Raw genomic sequence first — 18,920 nt, forward strand, 5'->3', positions numbered from 1 at the left:
TTCATCGGGGAGTCAGTATGACGACGCCTTCTTTCTGTTTCAGACTCTCTGAGGAGAAAGGAGAGCCTGATTTATATTTCCCACCTTGGGGCACAACGCAATTTCTCCCCCCGCCCCCTTTTAACCCTCTTGGGATTTTGCTATGGAAAACGTATGCCTGCGAGCTCCTGCAGAGATGGGAATTAGTCAGTGAGAGTAAATCAAATCTCTTGGTTCCTTATCCCCTCCTACACCATGGAAAAAGAATCCTTTCTTGAAACACACAGCTGAAAGGTTACAGAGTGGTGATATGGCATGTGTAGAAAGATCATGAAGTCATGAAGATATGATGATGATGATGATCTGGGATATTGTTATGTGAGAGATGTTAGGGTGTGGTCGATAGTAGGTTTTGATAAGTTATAGTCAGCTGTTTTTGGTCGAAGTTAGTGGAAACTAGCTGTTTTGGAAATCCAAGCAAATCCAGCTCCTTCTTTGTCTGTGTGTGTGTTAGATTGTGGCTTTCTTTGCAGTAACGATCAGCAGCACATCACTTTATGGAAGGTTTGGCTTATTTGCAGTACTACAGGAGCGATCAGAGAGACGGAGAACATTGTTCGGCTCACATCTGGTCTATCTGTGCCAACTGGTCCAATCGTAAGAGGTTACAGTGGTGCATGAAAGATTGCGAACTGTTTCGAATTTTGTACATGTCTGCATAAATATGACCTAAAACAGCATCAGATTTTCACACAAGTCCTGAAAGTAGACAAGAAGACAATTAAACAAATGAGACAAAAATGTTATGCTTGGTCATTTACGTTTAGTTACAGTATTGCTGCACAAGGGGGTTACAGCAGATACTGAAAGCAAAGGTTCACATACCTTTGCCTCTCACAGATCTGTAATATTGGATCATTGTCTTCAATAAATAAATGACCAAGTATAATATTTTTGTCTCATTTGTTTAATTGGGTTCTCTTTGTCTACTTTTAGGGCTTGTGTGAAAATCTGATGCTGCTTTAGATCGTATTTATACAGAAATAGAGAAAATTCTTTCCTTCATGCACCACTTTATGAAGCAGACAGGCTGGAAGACTCAATGTTAGATATTGATGTGTCTCAGAAGGTAGTGGAAAGGAAAGCTTTCACCAAAGGGTCAGTTGTAGCAATCAACAACTCTAAGGGATAGACTTGTCAGGTAACATCCTGGCTATCAACAACCTGCTTCAAAATAACAACGGATAAAATCAGAGTCTAACAACCGGTCCGTCCAGAGTTGCGCGCACCAGAACATGGGTTAGAAGGCCTGAATGCTAACGCAGCATGAAACATGGCAGTTAATGTAATTGACAGGCAAGTCGAGGTCCCTGTTTGTTTTTTTCCCCCTGATAAGTTGAATGTTTGTAGTCCTCTATAGAGATCTTTTCCTCTCTAAAAATATTTGAGGAGAACTTCTATCAAAATATTCCCCAAAAATGTTCTGCCAATACCTTTTAACTGGCCTTGGAATGGTTACGTGGAAAACAGCTTGATTAGTGAACAAAGTACAGGGTTTGGGAGAGTTCAAGGAAAAGGGTTAAGATGGGATTTCCGAGAAGTTCTAGAGATTTCCGAGAAGTTTTGGAGGAGATTTAAGTATGAAGGAGATTATTTGGCCAGTCAGAGGTGTATGTGTAAGGGTTGTTTGCTCGCAGCTGTAGGTGTGAGTCGAGCTAACAAGGCCAAGCAACTCATCTTGTTAGTCTCAACTAGAGACATCATACTGATAGCTGCAGCAGTGTGACTTTCACACTATAGGTCAACACACTTACTTGTTGCTTTTTCCCTGAGATGTGTACTTTATTGCTGAGAGAGAAAATGGCTGATATTTGGAGTAAAACTGTGTCTGTGCCCTGGGATTAGAGACTTTTATGTCTGCCAGGCCCCCATAGAGCCTCGCTGATGCTGCTGTGAGACTATGAGTAAAAGTGGAAAGCAGTGGAACATAACAAAAGATAATACCGAAGTTTGATTTAAATCATGAAATACAAAAAAAGATATGCTCTGGAGCATGTGCTGAAGTTTGCGTTGTAAATTGAAAAGCACTGCAGTGAAATGGCTTCAGCAGAAACCCTGGATTAGAAATGATATGTATGCGCATGTGGTGTTTCATCGTATTATTATCTCTCTCTCTCTCTCTCTCTCTCTCTCTCTCTCTCTCTCTCTCTCTCTCTCTCTCAGATGGCCACTCTGGAGCAGGTTGGAGAGGAGGTGGTTGGTCAGGCGCGGTGTCCTTTTGAATCGCGCCAGTCCAACGTTGGCCTGTTCGCTGGTGAGTTGGCCGAGCCAAGACCATCAGGAGAGAAACATGATCTCACCTTTAATCTTGCCAATATTCTACTGACATTTCACAAAGTTCAGCTGCTGCTTCCATGATGCCAGCACACATACAGTCTCAGGAAGCATAAACTGTAGGCAGTGAAATCTCTGAAAGCTTGTATGTGTGATGAATATTAGATATAGTTGGCCTTTAAGGCTTCCGTGCTTTTCACCCACAGGTGGCGATTTTTACTCTGCAACAATGACCGATTTTTTAGCTAGTGATGCCGTGATCTACAGAAGTTTGGGGGAAAGTAGTCCAGTCCTGCGAACCGTGAAGTACGACTCTAAATGGCTGCGAGGTGAGAGTCCTGACAGACACAGCACTCTCTTCTTTCTTCCTGATGAAGTGGGAAGTCTTGGTGAAAACATTTCTTGTTTAATGTTCGTGTATTCTTCTTTAATATATTCGTGTTCTGTTCTTTCAGAGCCTCATTTTCTTCATGCCATTGAGTACGGAAACTATGTGTACTTTTTCTTCAGTGAGATTGCAGTGGAGTACACTACTCTTGGCAAGGTGAGACCCACACAACTCAGCTTGATGACTCCACACTCGTACACACTGTGGGTAGCTGTGAATAATAGACAGAATTTGGCCCTGTGTGATTCAATAAGCTGCACACTGCATTATTTGCAGATACCCTTACACTTTATTTGGTTGACTTGACACTGACTGGCTATTCTACTCCCATTTTTTTTCTAGGTGGTGTTTTCCAGGGTGGGTCGGGTATGTAAGAATGATAATGGAGGTTCTCCAAGGGTTCTGGAGCGGTACTGGACATCATTTCTTAAAGCCCGGCTGAACTGTTCTGTTCCGGGCGATTCGTTCTTCTACTTTGATGTCCTGCAATCCTTGACAAATGTGATGCAGATTAACCACAGACCTGCTGTGCTGGGAGTTTTCACCACACAGGCCAACAGGTGCCAACACACTGAGCTCAGCTCTCCTCTGCTCTCCTATCCTCTCCTCTCCTCTGCTCCCCTCTCCTCTCACCTCACATCCTCCCCTCTCCTTTGCTCCCCTGTCCTCTCCCATCCTCTGTTCTCCCATCCTCTCCTCTCTTCTACCATCCTCTCCTCTCCTCTCCCATCCTCTCCTCACCTCTGCTCTCCTTTCCTCTCCCATCCTCTCCTCTCCTCTGCTCTCGTCTCCCATCCTCTCCTCTCCTCTGCTTCCTTCTCCTCTCCTCTCCCATCCTCTCCTCTCCTCTGCTTCCTTCTCCTCTCCTCTCCCATCCTCTGGTCCCCTCTCCTCTCCTCTCCCATCCTCTCCTCCTCCTACTTTTTTTCCTTTTTCTCATTTCTTTAATTTAATAAGACGGGAAATAATTCAGCTTGTAACGATATGAAGAAACCATAAAATGCAAAGTCAGAAAACTTAAAGAAACTGCCTTACATACAGTATGACTGTTACAAACCATTGGCACTGGAGACTCCTTCCAAAAATGCTAAATAAATGTCCCCTCAAAGAAGGTTACACCATATCAACCTGTGTAATACCTGTGTAATTACACATACCTGTGTCATTTGTTACTATCGGAGCATAAACATATTAAACATAAAAAAGCACATTAATAGAAATTGTCTTGCAGCCGACTCTACTGTCAGAGCTGCTGTCATAGTGTGCTCTCATAATGAGTTTAGGAGACGGATACAAGTGCAGGTAAGGTTGTTTTAATGAGAATAACAATCCAGAGCGTAGTGCAAAGATCAAAAACATTAGACAGGCAAGGTCAGGCGATCGTGCAAACAGACTGGAATAGGTAAGGCAGAGAATCCGAGTCGAGAGCAAAATGGAATCAAAACCAGAGAGACTGTAACAGAGAGCAGTTTACGGCTTGGTATAGACAGAGACAATAGTAACTGAGCGTATAGTTCGCATCTGAACAAACACACACAAGGGGTTTAAATAATACATGTAATCAAGGGAATAACACAAACAGCTGATTGCAACGATGACAAGTAAGGGAAACAACTAATGACAGGGGCGGAGACAGGACATAAACCATAACAAAACGTTATGTTAAACAAAAGTTAACTAAGCCATTGAACTATGTTCCCATACTTTAACATTTGTTTAGCAAGGTTAAGCACAGACGTCTTTATTAGCTCTCTACTTCAAAAAAAAAATCTTTTTCTTTTCATCAGTATCACCGGCTCTGCTGTTTGTGCCTTCTATATGGATGACATCGAGCGAGTGTTTAGTGGCAAGTTTAAAGAACAGAAGACCAGCGAGTCGGCCTGGACCCCCGTACCTGATGAGCAAGTGCCCAAACCTAGGTATGTCTCATTGCAGTGGGTCATGGCACCATTTTCAGCTTCTTCTCTTGCTATATCTTCATAAGAGTGATTACGAGTATAACGAGTATTACGAGTATAGATGAAAGCTATACACCAAAAAACAGTTCAGATGTTCATCACACTTGATTATCTTCTTTATTCTGACCGGAATTTCATGTTTAGACAAGACATTGAGAGTTTACTCACATTTTGAATGTTGCTCAGATTAGAATAGAAAAGAGCTGATTAGGATGAGTTGTTTATTTCAGACTTCAGGCAGAAGATTAAGTGCTGTATTTGATGTCTGAGGGGGGGATTGGATTTGACTGTGAGTCTTAGACTCTACAAACCGACTGGCCAGTCAATTATGAACTGTAAATGGCACACACACATCCTCTGACTGATTAATGCTCAGTTTCTACGTAGGACTCGGAGTCTGTCTTGTCAGGCCAAATCTGCGATTTTGGCATGTTGGGTTGCTTTAGCTCCAGTTTCTCTATAAGGAAACCAGCGGCTTTGATTTAATGACTGCTGAAAGAGACACTGGAATTTCAAATGCTTCTGTGCCTGTGTGTGTCAAAACATTTCTGCTGAAAGCGTTGTAGCTAAATCTCAGTATCTGTTTGTGTGTGTGTGGCTCTAGGCCAGGTTCCTGTGCAGGAGATGGTTCTGCGGCAGTGTACAAGTCCTCCACCTCCTTCCCTGATGAGACACTCACCTTCATCAAGTCCTATCCACTCATGGACGAAGCCGTACCATCAGTGAACGGGCGTCCATGCTTCACGAGAACTACGAAAAGGTACATACGCATACAAAAATTCACAGCACTACTCATGTCGCAGCCAATAGGACAATTGACAGGTTGCTTGAGGAAGCTGTAGAACGCCTGCTGGGTATAACCACACTTTCTCCATCACATCTGTCCCTTACAATTTCTTTTCAAGCGATCTATTCCTTTCTGTCAGACTTTTTCTGCCTTCCGCTCTCACACTCTCTCTCTCTCTCTCTCACACACACTCTGTTGCTCATTCTCACAATCACATCTGTCTCAGGCTCTCCTGAGAGACACCATGTCTACACACTACTCAAGAGTAAACACAGACACCTGTGCTGTTTAATACCGTCGGCTGCACCAGCCATTCTGCTGCATGTTTACTAATGAAGCCGTTTCCTATCTGTAGGTTCAAGTTGACCCAGATAGCCGTGGACACGGCCGCCGGACCTTACAAGAACCACACGGTTCTATTCCTGGGCTCGGAAAACGGGCACATTCAGAAGATCCTCGCCAGCACGCACCCTAACTCCACCTACAGCAGCCAGCTCCTGGAGGACATCGATGTGTACAACCCAAACAAGTGAGCTTGCTCTCGCTCTCTCTTTCCCTCCCTCTGGAGGAGTGAGGAAGTGTGCACTATGGGAGTACAGACTTAGTGAGTTCCACCACTGATTAATTTTGTTTGCGTCTCACAGGGCTACAGCTTCTCTCTGGAAATGACATGAGCGGTTTACTTATTTGCTTTACTGGGTTTTTTATTCTCACTCTGACAGCTCCGTAGCGCACAGCAATTATTGCAGCGCTGAGAAACACCCACGTGCCAGACCTGAAGTATTACACACACATTACAAAGAGCTTTGTTCCTAGTGCGGCCCCCCCCTCAACCCACCCCCAATCCTCTCTCTCTCTCGCTCCCTCTCTTCTTCTGTATCTCTCACTTTCAAATCTGAGGAGTGATGGAGTGTACACTATGGGAGTAAAGACTCTGTGAGCTCCACCACTGATTAATTCTGTTTGTGTCTCACTGGGCCACAATGCCTCCAGAACCCACTAGACACACGGTGGTCTAGTACTCAGTTTACTGTCTGTGTCTCTCCTCTACACACATACAAATTTCCTTACTTTCATCTCTACACACCGAGGCATTTTATTAAGACAACAAGCATTATCTTATAGTAAACAAGGCGGACTATAAAGCATTAGTTTTTTCCTCTTGGGTTTTTTTTTTCTTCCTGGTGGTGTGGTCTGTGGCTGTACATTAGCTGTCTGATCATTTACAACATCCTGGGTGGCCTCATATAAAAGGCACTTCATGAGTGACTATTATTTACTATACCAGGCAAGAATTTAGCACACTATGTGCTGGTTTAATGTATAAGCTTGCACTTTCATCGTGATAAGCAAGTTAAACTATTTCAGTGTGGTTTTTCTTTTCCTTAACATGGCACAATTTCCAAACGAAAAAGGCTCAGCGTTTTTGCTTGATGACAGCTGGGGGTGAAGGGAGAGCAAGGGAAACGTGACATGATATGATATTGACTTTAATTAATATTCTTTCTTTCGTGCTGATGCGCACATTGTGATGTGATGGAAGATCAGAGTAGTGGGCTGATGGAAGATGATAAAAAAAAACAACTTTGAATGAAATTGATTAATCATACACAATAATACTAGTAAGACTACCTATCAAGGTAAAAAAAAAAAAGTCAGATTTGATTTCAGGTTGTTATTATGAACACCCTTTTCACCCCTTGTTAGATGCAATGTACGTGGGGAAGACCGGAGGATTCTGGGACTGGAGCTGGATAAGGACCATCACGCCCTGTTTGTTGCCTTCTCTAGCTGTGTGGTACGCGTGCCTCTGAGCCGGTGTGCCGACTATGGAACCTGCAAGAAGTGAGTAAATCTGATTGGTCAAAAGGCGTTGATTAATTTTCCATAGCAGTGGCTCTGACAGTAGTTCCGGCTGTACAGTAATTCAAATTATAGGTTAATATTAATGCGCTAGTTGTAGTACTTTATCATTGTATAGTAACGATTCATTTGTAGAGAATTGTGCAAGCAGAAGCTGTAGATAGATAATCTGAGTCTAATAATAAACAGATTCAAGAACGTGTTGTTATTTCACAAAGAAAAACCATGTAATTGTTGATATGAATCGTTCTGTTAGATGTTTATTTAACATTTATGGAAAGAGTCTTGAATGTCAGCACTTTGTAAGTTTTTCGCCATGGGATAGTCTTCCAGACAGAGGAGTTTGCAATTTCTGGTTTCTTGGTAAAATGACACGCTGAGTGTTTTTGTCTTATTAATTTCAGCAGAGAGTTCAAAAAAAAAAAAGAAAGTAAGGCTGGTGAGGGAACAACTGTTTATGGCTGTTACAGTATAAGCAAAAACAAGAACTTGTCTGTCTCATGAATGGTCCACATCATTAAATGTCATTAAATACACTGTTTAAAAGCATTGGTGTTGATTAATAATTGCATTTTAATTAAATCACTGAATAATTCAAATGTGTAATGTGTAAATCTTTGGGAAATCTCTTTTGGTATAAAAGGTATAACACCATTTGGAAGGTGTTTTTAAATGAAAATAATCCACTTTGGGGTGGTAGGAGCACTCTGTGTCTCAGCAAACTATGATGGATTATTGCACTATAAGAGAGTCATGTTCCTTTCCTAATTTACCTCGCACCTCTTCCGAATATTTCTTTTTCACTGATACTTTCTATAGTCATGACGTTGCCATGGATGGCTTGTCTGGGCCAAAGATAAATTAGTGAAAAGTTGTGGTATGTTGTATGAGTGGTGAGGATCACGTCAATCAGTACCTCTAAAAGACTACTAAAACTTTTATAGATGTGTATTTACTATTACAGATGCTTTTTCGCCTGAGGACAGGAAAAATCGAGGATGAGAGTTCTGCACTTTTGCAGAGACAAGCATTTAAACACAGATAAGCGAGGTCATGTGTAGGAGAGCAGGAGAGCACTGCAGCTGTCCCTGTGCTGTGCTCCGAGTAACCGTTGGAAATGAGGACGTGTTTCCTCCACAGCATGATAAACGTCCCTCTGCACAGCGACGCCACCAGCCAAACTGCACACACTCAAATAGGAACCATCTGATTGGCTCAAAGCCAGTAACAACCAGACCAGAGAAGATTTTTTTTTTTCCCCTTCTTCTTCTTCTCCCTCTGTAAACAGTGAACAAGAAAGCTGATAGGCTCTGTTTCACTTCATAGTGATCCCCAAATCCTATCATGGGATTTGACCAAGAAGAGGGCGCACCTTGGCTGGGATTATGGGCCGGTAATCACTGCTGCCTCCCATTCCTCATTTCAGCCTTTTCACACAAATGCTTTGCTTTATAGTGAAGGTGTGCTCTAAACTGCAGGTCTTAGTCACTAGTTCACACCGGAGAAAGCAGAGTAGAGTAGAGACCATTTCACATAGGGCATTGTGTGAGGGGGGGGAAGAATCCCTAGTTATTTATTTTAAGTGCTTATATGATGGAGCTTTATTCCATTTTTAGCACTGAAATTATTACTAGCTTAATGTGAAATGGAAATAACAGCATTAAAGTACGCATGCAGTGGAGAGCACCGTGATCTAATTCAGCTCCAAGTACAAACATCTATCCTAAATTTTTCAAAGGATGATTAATTTTACTGGAGTTTTGTTAGTAGTGTTTATCTCCATTTGAAGGTAATAGGACCTAAGTGTTAGGATAGGGCACCAAATTGCTAGAAAGTTGAGAACAATAAACAGCTGAGCTTCGAGAAACAGAAGACACAGCAGATACAAGAGCAGCTATCGATCAGAGGAGCAGAAGAAAGCTTTGTGTTAGTATAGTTTGTTTTTCTAGACTCCTTCATTTTGTTACTCTCTGTCACTCAGCCTCCCACTCAATCACTTTCTCCCAAACCACACACTGCAGAATATCTACACATATTATTTTCCTTTTCTTCTCTCTTTCTCTCTTTCTCTCTCTCTCTCTCTCTCTCTCTCTCTCTCTCTCTCTCTCTCTCTCTCTCTCTCTGGTGGCTTTATGAGCTCTGCCATGTCACCGAGTCTCAGCTGGGTTCTGGCAGCCATAGCACACCTGTCAATCACACACACATGTGTGCACACACACTCATGCACTCACATCTGGCTCTCAGGCAGTTCCTCTGACAGTCCCTCCATCTCTTTCTCTTGATGCCTCTTTCCCTTTGTCCTCTCTCTCTCTCTCTCTCTCTCTCTCTCTCTCTCTCTCTCTCACAGCCCTGCTTTATTTGGCTTATGCTGTGACTGGCTATCCTCTCATGTCACACACAGCCTCGGTCTATTAGTTTGGGCCTTTGTGAAGCATGAAAATTTGGGGTGAGAAATACAGACCCTTTTCAGCCCATCTGCTGTGAATTAACGGTTTATATATATATGTGTGTGTGTGTGTGTGTGTGTGTGTATTTTAGGAGCTGTTTGTCCTCACGAGACCCTTACTGTATCTGGCTGAAGACGGGGAGTTGTGCCACTGTGGCGCCGGGACTAAAGTGAGTTACAGAATACAGCATCCTGCTGTTAGCCTCTTTATTCTAACCAAGTTACAGCAAATTAAAAGATTATAGTAAGCTGCTGTACATGGGTCCAATACAAAACAGATTTGAAGTGGAACAGCAGTATTTAATGTTCAAATTAAACAAAGATATAAACAGAGATGGAAGTGATAAATGGGAAGTAAGCTGAATAGAATTTTCAAAGGTATTAATGAAGGTTTGGATATTTAATGTGTCTGGTTTTCTACTTGGAATGTTTTACGAAAGAGAAATTTCTCCTAGGGTTCCTGTAAGGTAGAACTCTGTCGGTCTCTTGTAGGGTTCTAGCTACAGTCTGCATCCAGATGTTTGGGGTTTTTTTTTTTTTTTGGTCTGTCAGACTTTTTTTTTATTTGATTTGCAAAGTGTAGAATTAAATGGTAATATACAGTGTTGCTTGAAAGTTTGTGAACCCTTTAGAATTTTCTATATATCTGCATAAATATGACATAAAACATCATCAGATTTTGAGAAGTCCTCAAAGTAGATAAACAGAACCCTATCAAACAAATGAGAGAAAAATATTATACTTGCTCACTTATTTAGGAACATTATCCAATATTTCCACTTATTGAGGAAAATTATCCAATATTACTTATGTGAGTGGCAAAAGAATGTGAACCTTTTGATTTTGGTATCTTGTGTGACCCCCTTGTGCTTTCAAGCCCCACTGTAAATGTCCTTACTCTGCGATGGGTTTGCACCCCAACTGGTCCCCTGTGCATTGTGCCCCAAGTCCCATGGGATAGGCTCCAGGCTCCCCTGTGTAGGATAAGCGGTACAGAAAATGGATGAATGTCCTTACTTATAAGAAAAAAGGATTGAATGAAAATATTTGGCTGTTTCATGTAATTTTATTGGGTTTTTTAATTTTTGTTTTTTAAATAAAGTTGGACAAAATATCATTATAACACATAATTGGCAGAAATATGAGCCATACATTTTGGAATGATATGTAATGATATTTTAAATATGTATCACATTGTCTTATAATGGAACGTGATTTATTGTTGAATTAATTGAAATGTATAAAGGTTTATGTGTTACTCAGTGGGGGTTATTTTGCTAGTGTGTTATTGATGCCTTAATGGAAAAGTGCTGCGCTGTGTTTTCATTCAGTGCTCTGCTGCATGCTCCCTCAGCTTTTAATTCATGTAAACTAAAAAATAATGTGCTTCATTGAATCAATATTAATTAAATACCAACATCTTGCGCAATTTTGGTCTCCTGCTCAGAGCTTGTCAAAACGTTGTGAAGCCAAGGTGTACAGCCATCCATCTTGTTTGGAGACAAGCATGCCTCCCAGTAGCGGGCTGAAGGAAATGAAAGGATGTGAGGCATGCCTGCACCTATGCAGAGTTATCGATCACACCCAGCCTGATGTCATTTATTTGTGCACACAGGACCAAACCTGTACAACACAAGCTTCTATTGACCAGCCATAACTTTCATCCAGGGGAGGAGGGAGAAGACTCAATCAATCTCACACTTTGTCCGTATGCACAGAATCGAAAGTAATATTCAGCTCTATGGCTTTCAGCCACCATGCCTGTATATGCCAAGCCAGCACCTTAGATAGTGAAACAGAAAGCGAGAGAAAGAGATACCGTGAGAGAGAGAAAACTGTTAGAGCTGTTAGCTCTACCACCCAGCAGGCCTTTAGCACCTTTGTCCCACTGAAACATGGCTGCTACTCTAAATCACTGCGAGTGCTTATTTTCTCATCACAAATTTGGCTGTAAATTGCGGTGCGGAGTTAGTCACGGCATGTTGCAGACTTGGGTATGCTATCCAAATGCGAGCATTGATCTCTATAAATAGTGCTGCAGAGTTATTGCATCTACTCTAGGTCACATGACTATCTGTGTGTGATATTTACTGTAGGCTCCACTTGCCTGCTGCTAATGAAATGTGTGGAATATATTAACGGAAGTTCCACAAAGTCCCTGTCATGCGAGCTAACAACAATTTATTGACCTTTGTGTTTGGAAAAAATCGGGGCACAGTGTCAGTGAGAGAGAGGGAGAGAGTTTTCGATAGTTTGTTTCTATCAAAGGTAATGTAAAAACACGACCCTGATATTATGCCATGAATAATTAATTCACACTAAGCTGCTTGTCTGTTGTGAGGAATGGGCCGGGTTTGGGTTTCAGCTTGAACTCATCTTAGCCTTCTTCAAAAGTACCTTTGATGTCGACCAAAGCTTACCTGTGCACCTCTGCTGTGCGGCGTAATCTATATTGTGTCACGGCTAAGATAAGTGATAGAGCTTGTGATTAAACTGAAACCTGGCCGTGACAGCTGGTGAGCACAGTGTGGCTGGACTTGAGCGATTCCAGACTGAGGCCTCCAGACATCCAGGCAAGTCATTCATCAGGGTTAGCAGGACCGTGTCCTCTGTACATTAATGATGTGCTGCTTCCTCGCTGACACAACATGGTTATTTATGCTCCCAGTGAAAAGCCTGCACAGCTTTGTCCAATCATTTCCAGCACTGGTCATTACAGGGGGAGTGAAAAGAGTTCACCCTCACCCCTTTTCACCTGCTGACTTCTGGGTAATTTATGTCCTTGGCAGGTCAAGCTGTGGTTTAATAGTGTAGTTCCTCAGAGGAGAAATCTGAAGAAAGTTCCCTGCTAGAAGTCTTTGGTTAGTTAAAAAGTGATTCCCTTTTTAAAAAAACAAAAAAAAATGTCAAGCTAATTTGAGTCAAGTGTAATTGTGAAGTCTTTAATGCACACCGCTGGTGTTAATTTATCACAAGGTAAGTGTGCTGATCATCCGTACGCTTACTGTTTTATTGGTAGATATTGCTCAATATCTATTTAATATCAATTACTGTAGCTATGATAGTAATGAGGTTTCTGCTGTAGTGTAGGCAGGGTGTGGAGCATTACAGCTCATCAGCACTGAAGCTCAAACCACAGGTCTGAAGTCAATGTGCTGTCTGAGTAATGATCTTTTGATTTCCCGGTTTTTTGTACAGTATTATTTATAGAGGTGTTGTTTGCGGAACCGCAACTTTCCCAATCTAGAACAAACTCTTTGGAGATCTGCTAAAGATAGCAGCTTACACGGCTAGCTTTATGGGGGTTTTGTGTCTTTTTGAAAACCTTTGGCCCCCACTCATCAGCGTTACTCAGGCTCACGACATACGAGACTGAGAAAAAGTATATTCCCCCCACATGTAGACGGATCCACTTCTCTAAGCACAACATATTAAACTCTTCAATACTCTAAGGTTTGTGAATGTGTGATTCCCCATGCTGTATGTCTACAGCTTCTTTGTAAACCTCCTAGCAGAGGCAATCAGGTCTTGGGCTAAAATGCCAGCAGAATAAATGATGCCATTAATCTTCACAAGTGCCCCTGAACCAGAAGCCACAAACTAGCTCTAAAGCATCCACTGATCCACCTGCATGTATCACAGTGGGTATCAGGTGCTCTTCCTTGTAGTTCCCCCACCAAACATGCTGATGCTATGCAAAAAGTTTGCTTTGCATGATGCTAATAGTACCATTAAAGATGCTGGGTTCAGGTGCTGAAGTTTGTGAGGTGCTCTCGGGATTCTTTTTTGCAGTGCTTCTAATCAGCTTGTTGTTATGACAGTGGAGTTTAACAGTTTATTTTGAAACTTGACAACCGCAGTAATCAGTTAAACTGCGCAGTTCTCAGACTGTGATTTTTGGAGTCTTTTTCTCAGTGTACTCAAGTGTCTATTTCAAAGCACATTTCTGTAACTGTTTTAGACACATGATGCTTTTTTGTGATGGCCCTACTTTGCATAATGGTATTTTTGAGTGCTTATGCATTTTCAGCTCCATTACCTGAGTTGTGAAGGTCAATAACCATCTGTTCCTTTAGTGTTGAAAGTTTTGTGTTGAAAGGTTTCTGTCACAGTAATGAATGACAAAGAGATTTTACATGTGTGTAATATCGTATTTATACCCCAGAGAAACAGAACATGGAAACATCAGTGCTCATTCCCTGTTTGTTTTTCAGAAGAATCAGCAGGAGTGTGTGTGTGTGTGTGTGTGTGTGTGTGTGTGTGTGTGTGTGGCATACTCGCACTGAATCCATACTTCTGTTCTGCTATTATGCATACACTTTGTAGCTGACAGGCTGCCGCACATTATGAGGGAGTGCCATATCATATCTCTCTGTTTCTGTCCCTCGCTCTCTGAGGTTAATGGAAATAGGGCATGTAAATTGTGTCGAGGGAAGAGGGCAGACAGATTGAATATTGAGGACATGAGTTCTTTGTGTCAGCTGAAACAGAGTGTTGCTGCTATATAACCTGATGCACTATTATTTTATTTCCCTTTTCTAATCTGCGTAGCTTGTCCTTGTTTGAAAGGAAACCGTGCAGTGGTTTATCAAGTCTGTGCTCCTCCAGTAGACACTCTGGAATTTAACTGCTATTGGGGCTAGGCACTATGATGATATAATATAGGTACTGTGATATGTGAGTTTTTCTATCACATTAAAGGACTCTTTCCTGTACCTGCTTGAGGCATAATTCACAGCATTTGACAGACCAGCCTCCTAAATCCAGTTGAAGCTTTTATAGATTCTAACAGACACTATATGGAAACCTGCTGTAACAGCTGTGGGGATTTGCCCATTCTGCCACAAGAGCATTAGTGAGGTCAGGCACTGATGCTGGGTGAAGGAGACCTGGCATGCAGTCGGCATTCCAATTCACCCCAAAGGTGTTCACTGGGGTTGATGTCAGGGATCTGTGCAGGCCACTCGAGTTCTTCTACTCCAACCTTGGCGCTCCATGTCATTATGGACTTCGATTTTGTGCACAGTGCCATTGTCATGTTTGGGATCCCTTTTCCAGTGAAGTCAAATGTTTCCACTGAAGGGAAATTGCACATTCTAGACAATTTGTGTGGTTCAAACTTTGTGACAACAGTTTGGGGAAGACCCACATATGGGTGTGAAGGTACGGTGTCCACATACTTTTGGCCATATAGTGTAACGACTTTTATACTACATAGTACCACACTTGATTATGTTCTTAATGGTTTCTTCAGTATTTCTTTTATTTGCACGCTTCTCAAGAGCCTTCCTAAAGCATCTTTTCTGGCTAGAGCTGGGTGATATGACAATATAATATCAATATTGTGATAAATTATGCCGTGATACACATTTCTGTGATTATTATTGGCATTGTGATTTATTTTAATTGATTAAAATAACAATTTTTATTTTGTAATTATGTATTTTAAAATTATATAAATTTCCAAAGCAGTTACATAATCTGGTCATATCACTCACCTCACTTCCTGGCTAACTTTGTTTGCTTTTTATGATTAAACACCTTTAACCCATCTAGAACTAATGTATTTGACAATGTTTGTAAAATGTTGTCTCTAGCAATATTATGGCTCTCCTCCTATTCCAGGTCAGGTAACATGTGGAGGGTTTGGTGAGTTTGCTGGTTCTGGGCAGCTGTGGTCTTGCCCCGACTTTTTTGATGCTTTCGTACTTTCCATGCATGACCTAATGCAGCTGATCAGAAGTGGCCCTAGAAAAGTGAATATCTTCTATCTTCTGTAATGGAGAATGTGGCATGATGATGAGGTATGATGTGCAGTACTCATCGTGCTCAGAAACGTTGCAGCTATAGAGCTGTCAGGAAAAGCATTGAAGCCTATTTTAGGATTTTCAGCATACTTCTAAGCTTGAGTGCACTGTGAAACATAGGCTTAGGACATGAGAAAATGACATTAATCATGTGGACAGTTTGAAATTAACTATTGAGTGGTCTCACAGGGCCAGACATGGTCTCTATAAAAATGACATCTTAGCAAGGGAAAATATCTTGAATATAGTGAAATTTATCTAGGATTTCCTAGGATAGGATTATATCAAACCAAATATAAGATTATTAAATGTTTTTTGGGTTGTTGTTTTTTTTTAGATATTTGTATCAATTACAAGTTATTCTGAGTTTGCCTGTTCTCCCTGTGCTTTGATGGTTTCTTCTGGGTACTCTGGTTTCCTCCCCTAGTCCAAAGACATGCATTGTAGGCTGATTGGCATTTCCAAATTGTCCGTAGATTGTGAATGGGTGTGTGAGTGTATGTACGATTGTGACCTGTGTTGGGTTGCCCCCCTTCTTGTGCTCCAAGTTCCCTGAGATAGGCTCCAGACTCCCCGTGACCCTGTGTGGGTAGAATAAGTGGTATGGAAAATTGATGGATGAATATATTAGCAAAATATAACTATATTTAAGGTATTTCCACTTGCTAAGTTGCCATTTTTGCACACATAGCACAGCTCATGGAAATCAAAAATCCAGTCTCTCAAAATATTAGAATAAAGAATTTATTATGCAGAAATGTTGACCTGAGAAGAGCGCTAATCAGCTAAATAACTCAAAACACCTGTAAAGGTTTCCTGAGCCTTTAATCTCTGTATGGTTCAGTACACACAGCTACAAACATGGGGAAAAGGAAGGTAAATTTTGCATTTCTTTTGGAAATCAAGGTCCCAGAGTCTGGAGGAAGAGTGGAGAGGCACAGAATCCAAGTTGCTCGACGTCCAGTGTGAAGTTTCCACAGTCAGTGATGATTTTGGGGGCCATGTCACCTGCTGGTGTTGGTCCACTGTGTTTCCTCAAGTTGAGAGTCAGAGGCAGTATGGGTAATGTGATCAGGTGTCCACAAATAAATTTAACAACAAATTTGCAACAAATAAATGGGCCAGTGAAACATTCATTTTAAATACTTGACTAACAGTGTTATACCCTCAGACTAATGGGAAATTGAGATGAAGTTTAGGGGGGAATCCACTGTGTAAAGCATTGTTTAAAATATTACGGCAGTAATTTATATATTTTGGGGGGAAATAATTCTTATTTAAAATAGTTGCAATGAGAACGATTTTTCTTAGAGCAAATATACATAGTTTTCCTATTGTTTAAGTGAAAATGTTGTGTGATGTAATTGTATACAGTCATTTTTTCCCATTTTTATGACTGATTCCAATTAGTCTGGCATGTATTCTCATTAGACATCTCACTAGAGGCCTCACGAGCCTCTACAGCCCAAATCAACCCTAATTGTTCGAAGTGATAAAATGAGGGGACAGCTTAAATGCCAGTGAGAATTTGTGAAACCGCAAAACACCAAATAAAAGAAAATTGGAGCATTTGTATCAGTTCCACCATCAAATCGATATGATTAGTATCAGGACTCTTTATCCGCAACCAGAGTGAGTGTTCGTCCTGAGGCACTATGCATTCATTTTAGAAGGACCTGAAATCCATGAACACTGATCTACTTTTTGACCACTTGTCCACTAATATCAATAGAATAATGTTCTACTCAGTCAGGTGACGCTGTGCAAGGGCCAGAATTATAAGGCCTAAAGTTTCAAAATTGCACTATTCAAGGTTGTCAGGTTTCAAAAACTGCATAATGCCACTAACCACCAGCTGTCTGTAAGCATTGCAAGAAAAAGGCTTTCCTGAGAGCATCATTCAAATGACAGCGCATGAACTTCAAGTGTCATTAGAACTCAAACTGGCATCATGTGGTCAGATGAGATCAAAATGAAACCTTTTCGTCATGCACATCAGCAACATAATGCTTAGCATCAAATGTGGACTGCATACAAGAAAAAGCATCTAATATCCACTGTAAAACATGGATTGATCGTGCTTTGGACCATTTTGCACCTGGTGGTTTAGGGGCTCTGGAGCAATGGTGGCTCAGTGGTTAAAGGCTCTGGGTTACTGATCAGAAGGTCAGGAGTTCAAGCCCCAGCACTGCCAAGCTACCACTGTTGGGCCCTTGGGCAAGGCCCTCAACTGCATAATTGTATAAATGAGATAAATGTAAGTCGCTCTGGATAAGGGCGTCTGCCAAATGCTGTAAAATGTAAATGTAAATAACATGATATTTCATCCCAAAACGTGGTTGCCTCTTGTAATAGGTTCAGGCTTGGCCAAACATCACTGTTTTGCGATAACCATTTCAGTTTCTGAAGTTGAACTGTACTGAAAACATCTGGTCTGAATTGAAGAGAGAATTCCACATATACACAAAGCTAAGATTATTAAGGGGTTTCAAATGTTTTGCATGGAGGTGTGAACCAAAATCCCTCCACGAGTGTCTCCAACCTTGTTAGACATGGTTAGACATAGAGGATAAGCCTCAGTGATGTTATTCTGTCCAGAGTAGCCATCATAAAATATGAATTGTAAGGGTGATGATAAGTTTCAAACCAGTGTTTTTGTACAAAATTGCACCTCTTAAAAAAAAATTAGGGAAACCGTGTTCAAATAACACTCCGTAATGTCCTTGTAGGTTTGAGCTCGAAATATTATTTATTGCATAAGTATATTGTTTATGTACTGATTATATTTTTGCTCATTTTCATGAAGGGTGTCATTCATTCTCAAGGGCATTGTATGTCATTATGTATGCGTGCATGTGAATGCGCCCATGTAAAACCTCCATGGATTGTGAATTTTGCCTTGTGCAGTTAATAATGATCAGACTCGTGTTTGAATACTTTCCGTCCAATTAGCATGCTCGCTACATCACAAGCAAACAGAAATTAGAGCTATGCCGCGTGGAACAGATTTTTCATTGTGTGCTCCGTGAAGCTCAGTAAGAACCCATTTCAGATGTTCTTGTTGAGTGTTTCGATACAGCACAGGTGTTCTTGCAGCCTGATAAATGCACCATGACTAGGTTGGAAATAATTGCTGCTAATTGCAATTAATAATTGCAGTCACAATACCATACTAAATAATTGCAGTTGTAATGTCTGTAATAGTCTTGCAGCTCCAGGGAGCATGTGCACTCTTTCAAACGTTCCTTGATTTTTTGAGTGTTTCATTTTGTTTCGTTTCATAATTCCTGCCACCATGTGAATAAGGTTTCTTCTGCAGCATAAAAGATGAAGGCATGTATCCATTACTTGTCTGCCT

The 18,920-nt window shown here is 41.2% G+C and overlaps 1 protein-coding gene across 7 annotated transcripts in view; it reads left to right on the forward strand.

Moving 5' to 3' along the window:
* Positions 1–18,920, forward strand: part of sema6e (sema domain, transmembrane domain (TM), and cytoplasmic domain, (semaphorin) 6E) — a 142,578-nt gene that overhangs the window by 98,050 nt on the left and 25,608 nt on the right. For 6 of the 7 annotated variants that reach the window (XM_053629821.1, XM_053629805.1, XM_053629835.1 and 3 more), the window contains 9 exons: positions 2,203–2,293; positions 2,520–2,642; positions 2,769–2,857; positions 3,044–3,261; positions 4,489–4,620; positions 5,264–5,419; positions 5,802–5,975; positions 7,154–7,291; positions 9,848–9,925. In XM_053629821.1, coding sequence (XP_053485796.1) covers positions 2,203–2,293; positions 2,520–2,642; positions 2,769–2,857; positions 3,044–3,261; positions 4,489–4,620; positions 5,264–5,419; positions 5,802–5,975; positions 7,154–7,291; positions 9,848–9,925 — 1,199 coding nt within the window. Of the gene's footprint in view, positions 1–2,202; positions 2,294–2,519; positions 2,643–2,768; positions 2,858–3,043; positions 3,262–4,488; positions 4,621–5,263; positions 5,420–5,801; positions 5,976–7,153; positions 7,292–9,847; positions 11,243–18,920 lie in introns of those variants that run through there. The other variant, XM_053629853.1, reaches the window with a different exon arrangement.

The sequence above is a fragment of the Ictalurus furcatus genome, chromosome 1 (genome assembly GCF_023375685.1).
Source record: "Ictalurus furcatus strain D&B chromosome 1, Billie_1.0, whole genome shotgun sequence".
NCBI lineage: Eukaryota > Metazoa > Chordata > Actinopteri > Siluriformes > Ictaluridae > Ictalurus > Ictalurus furcatus.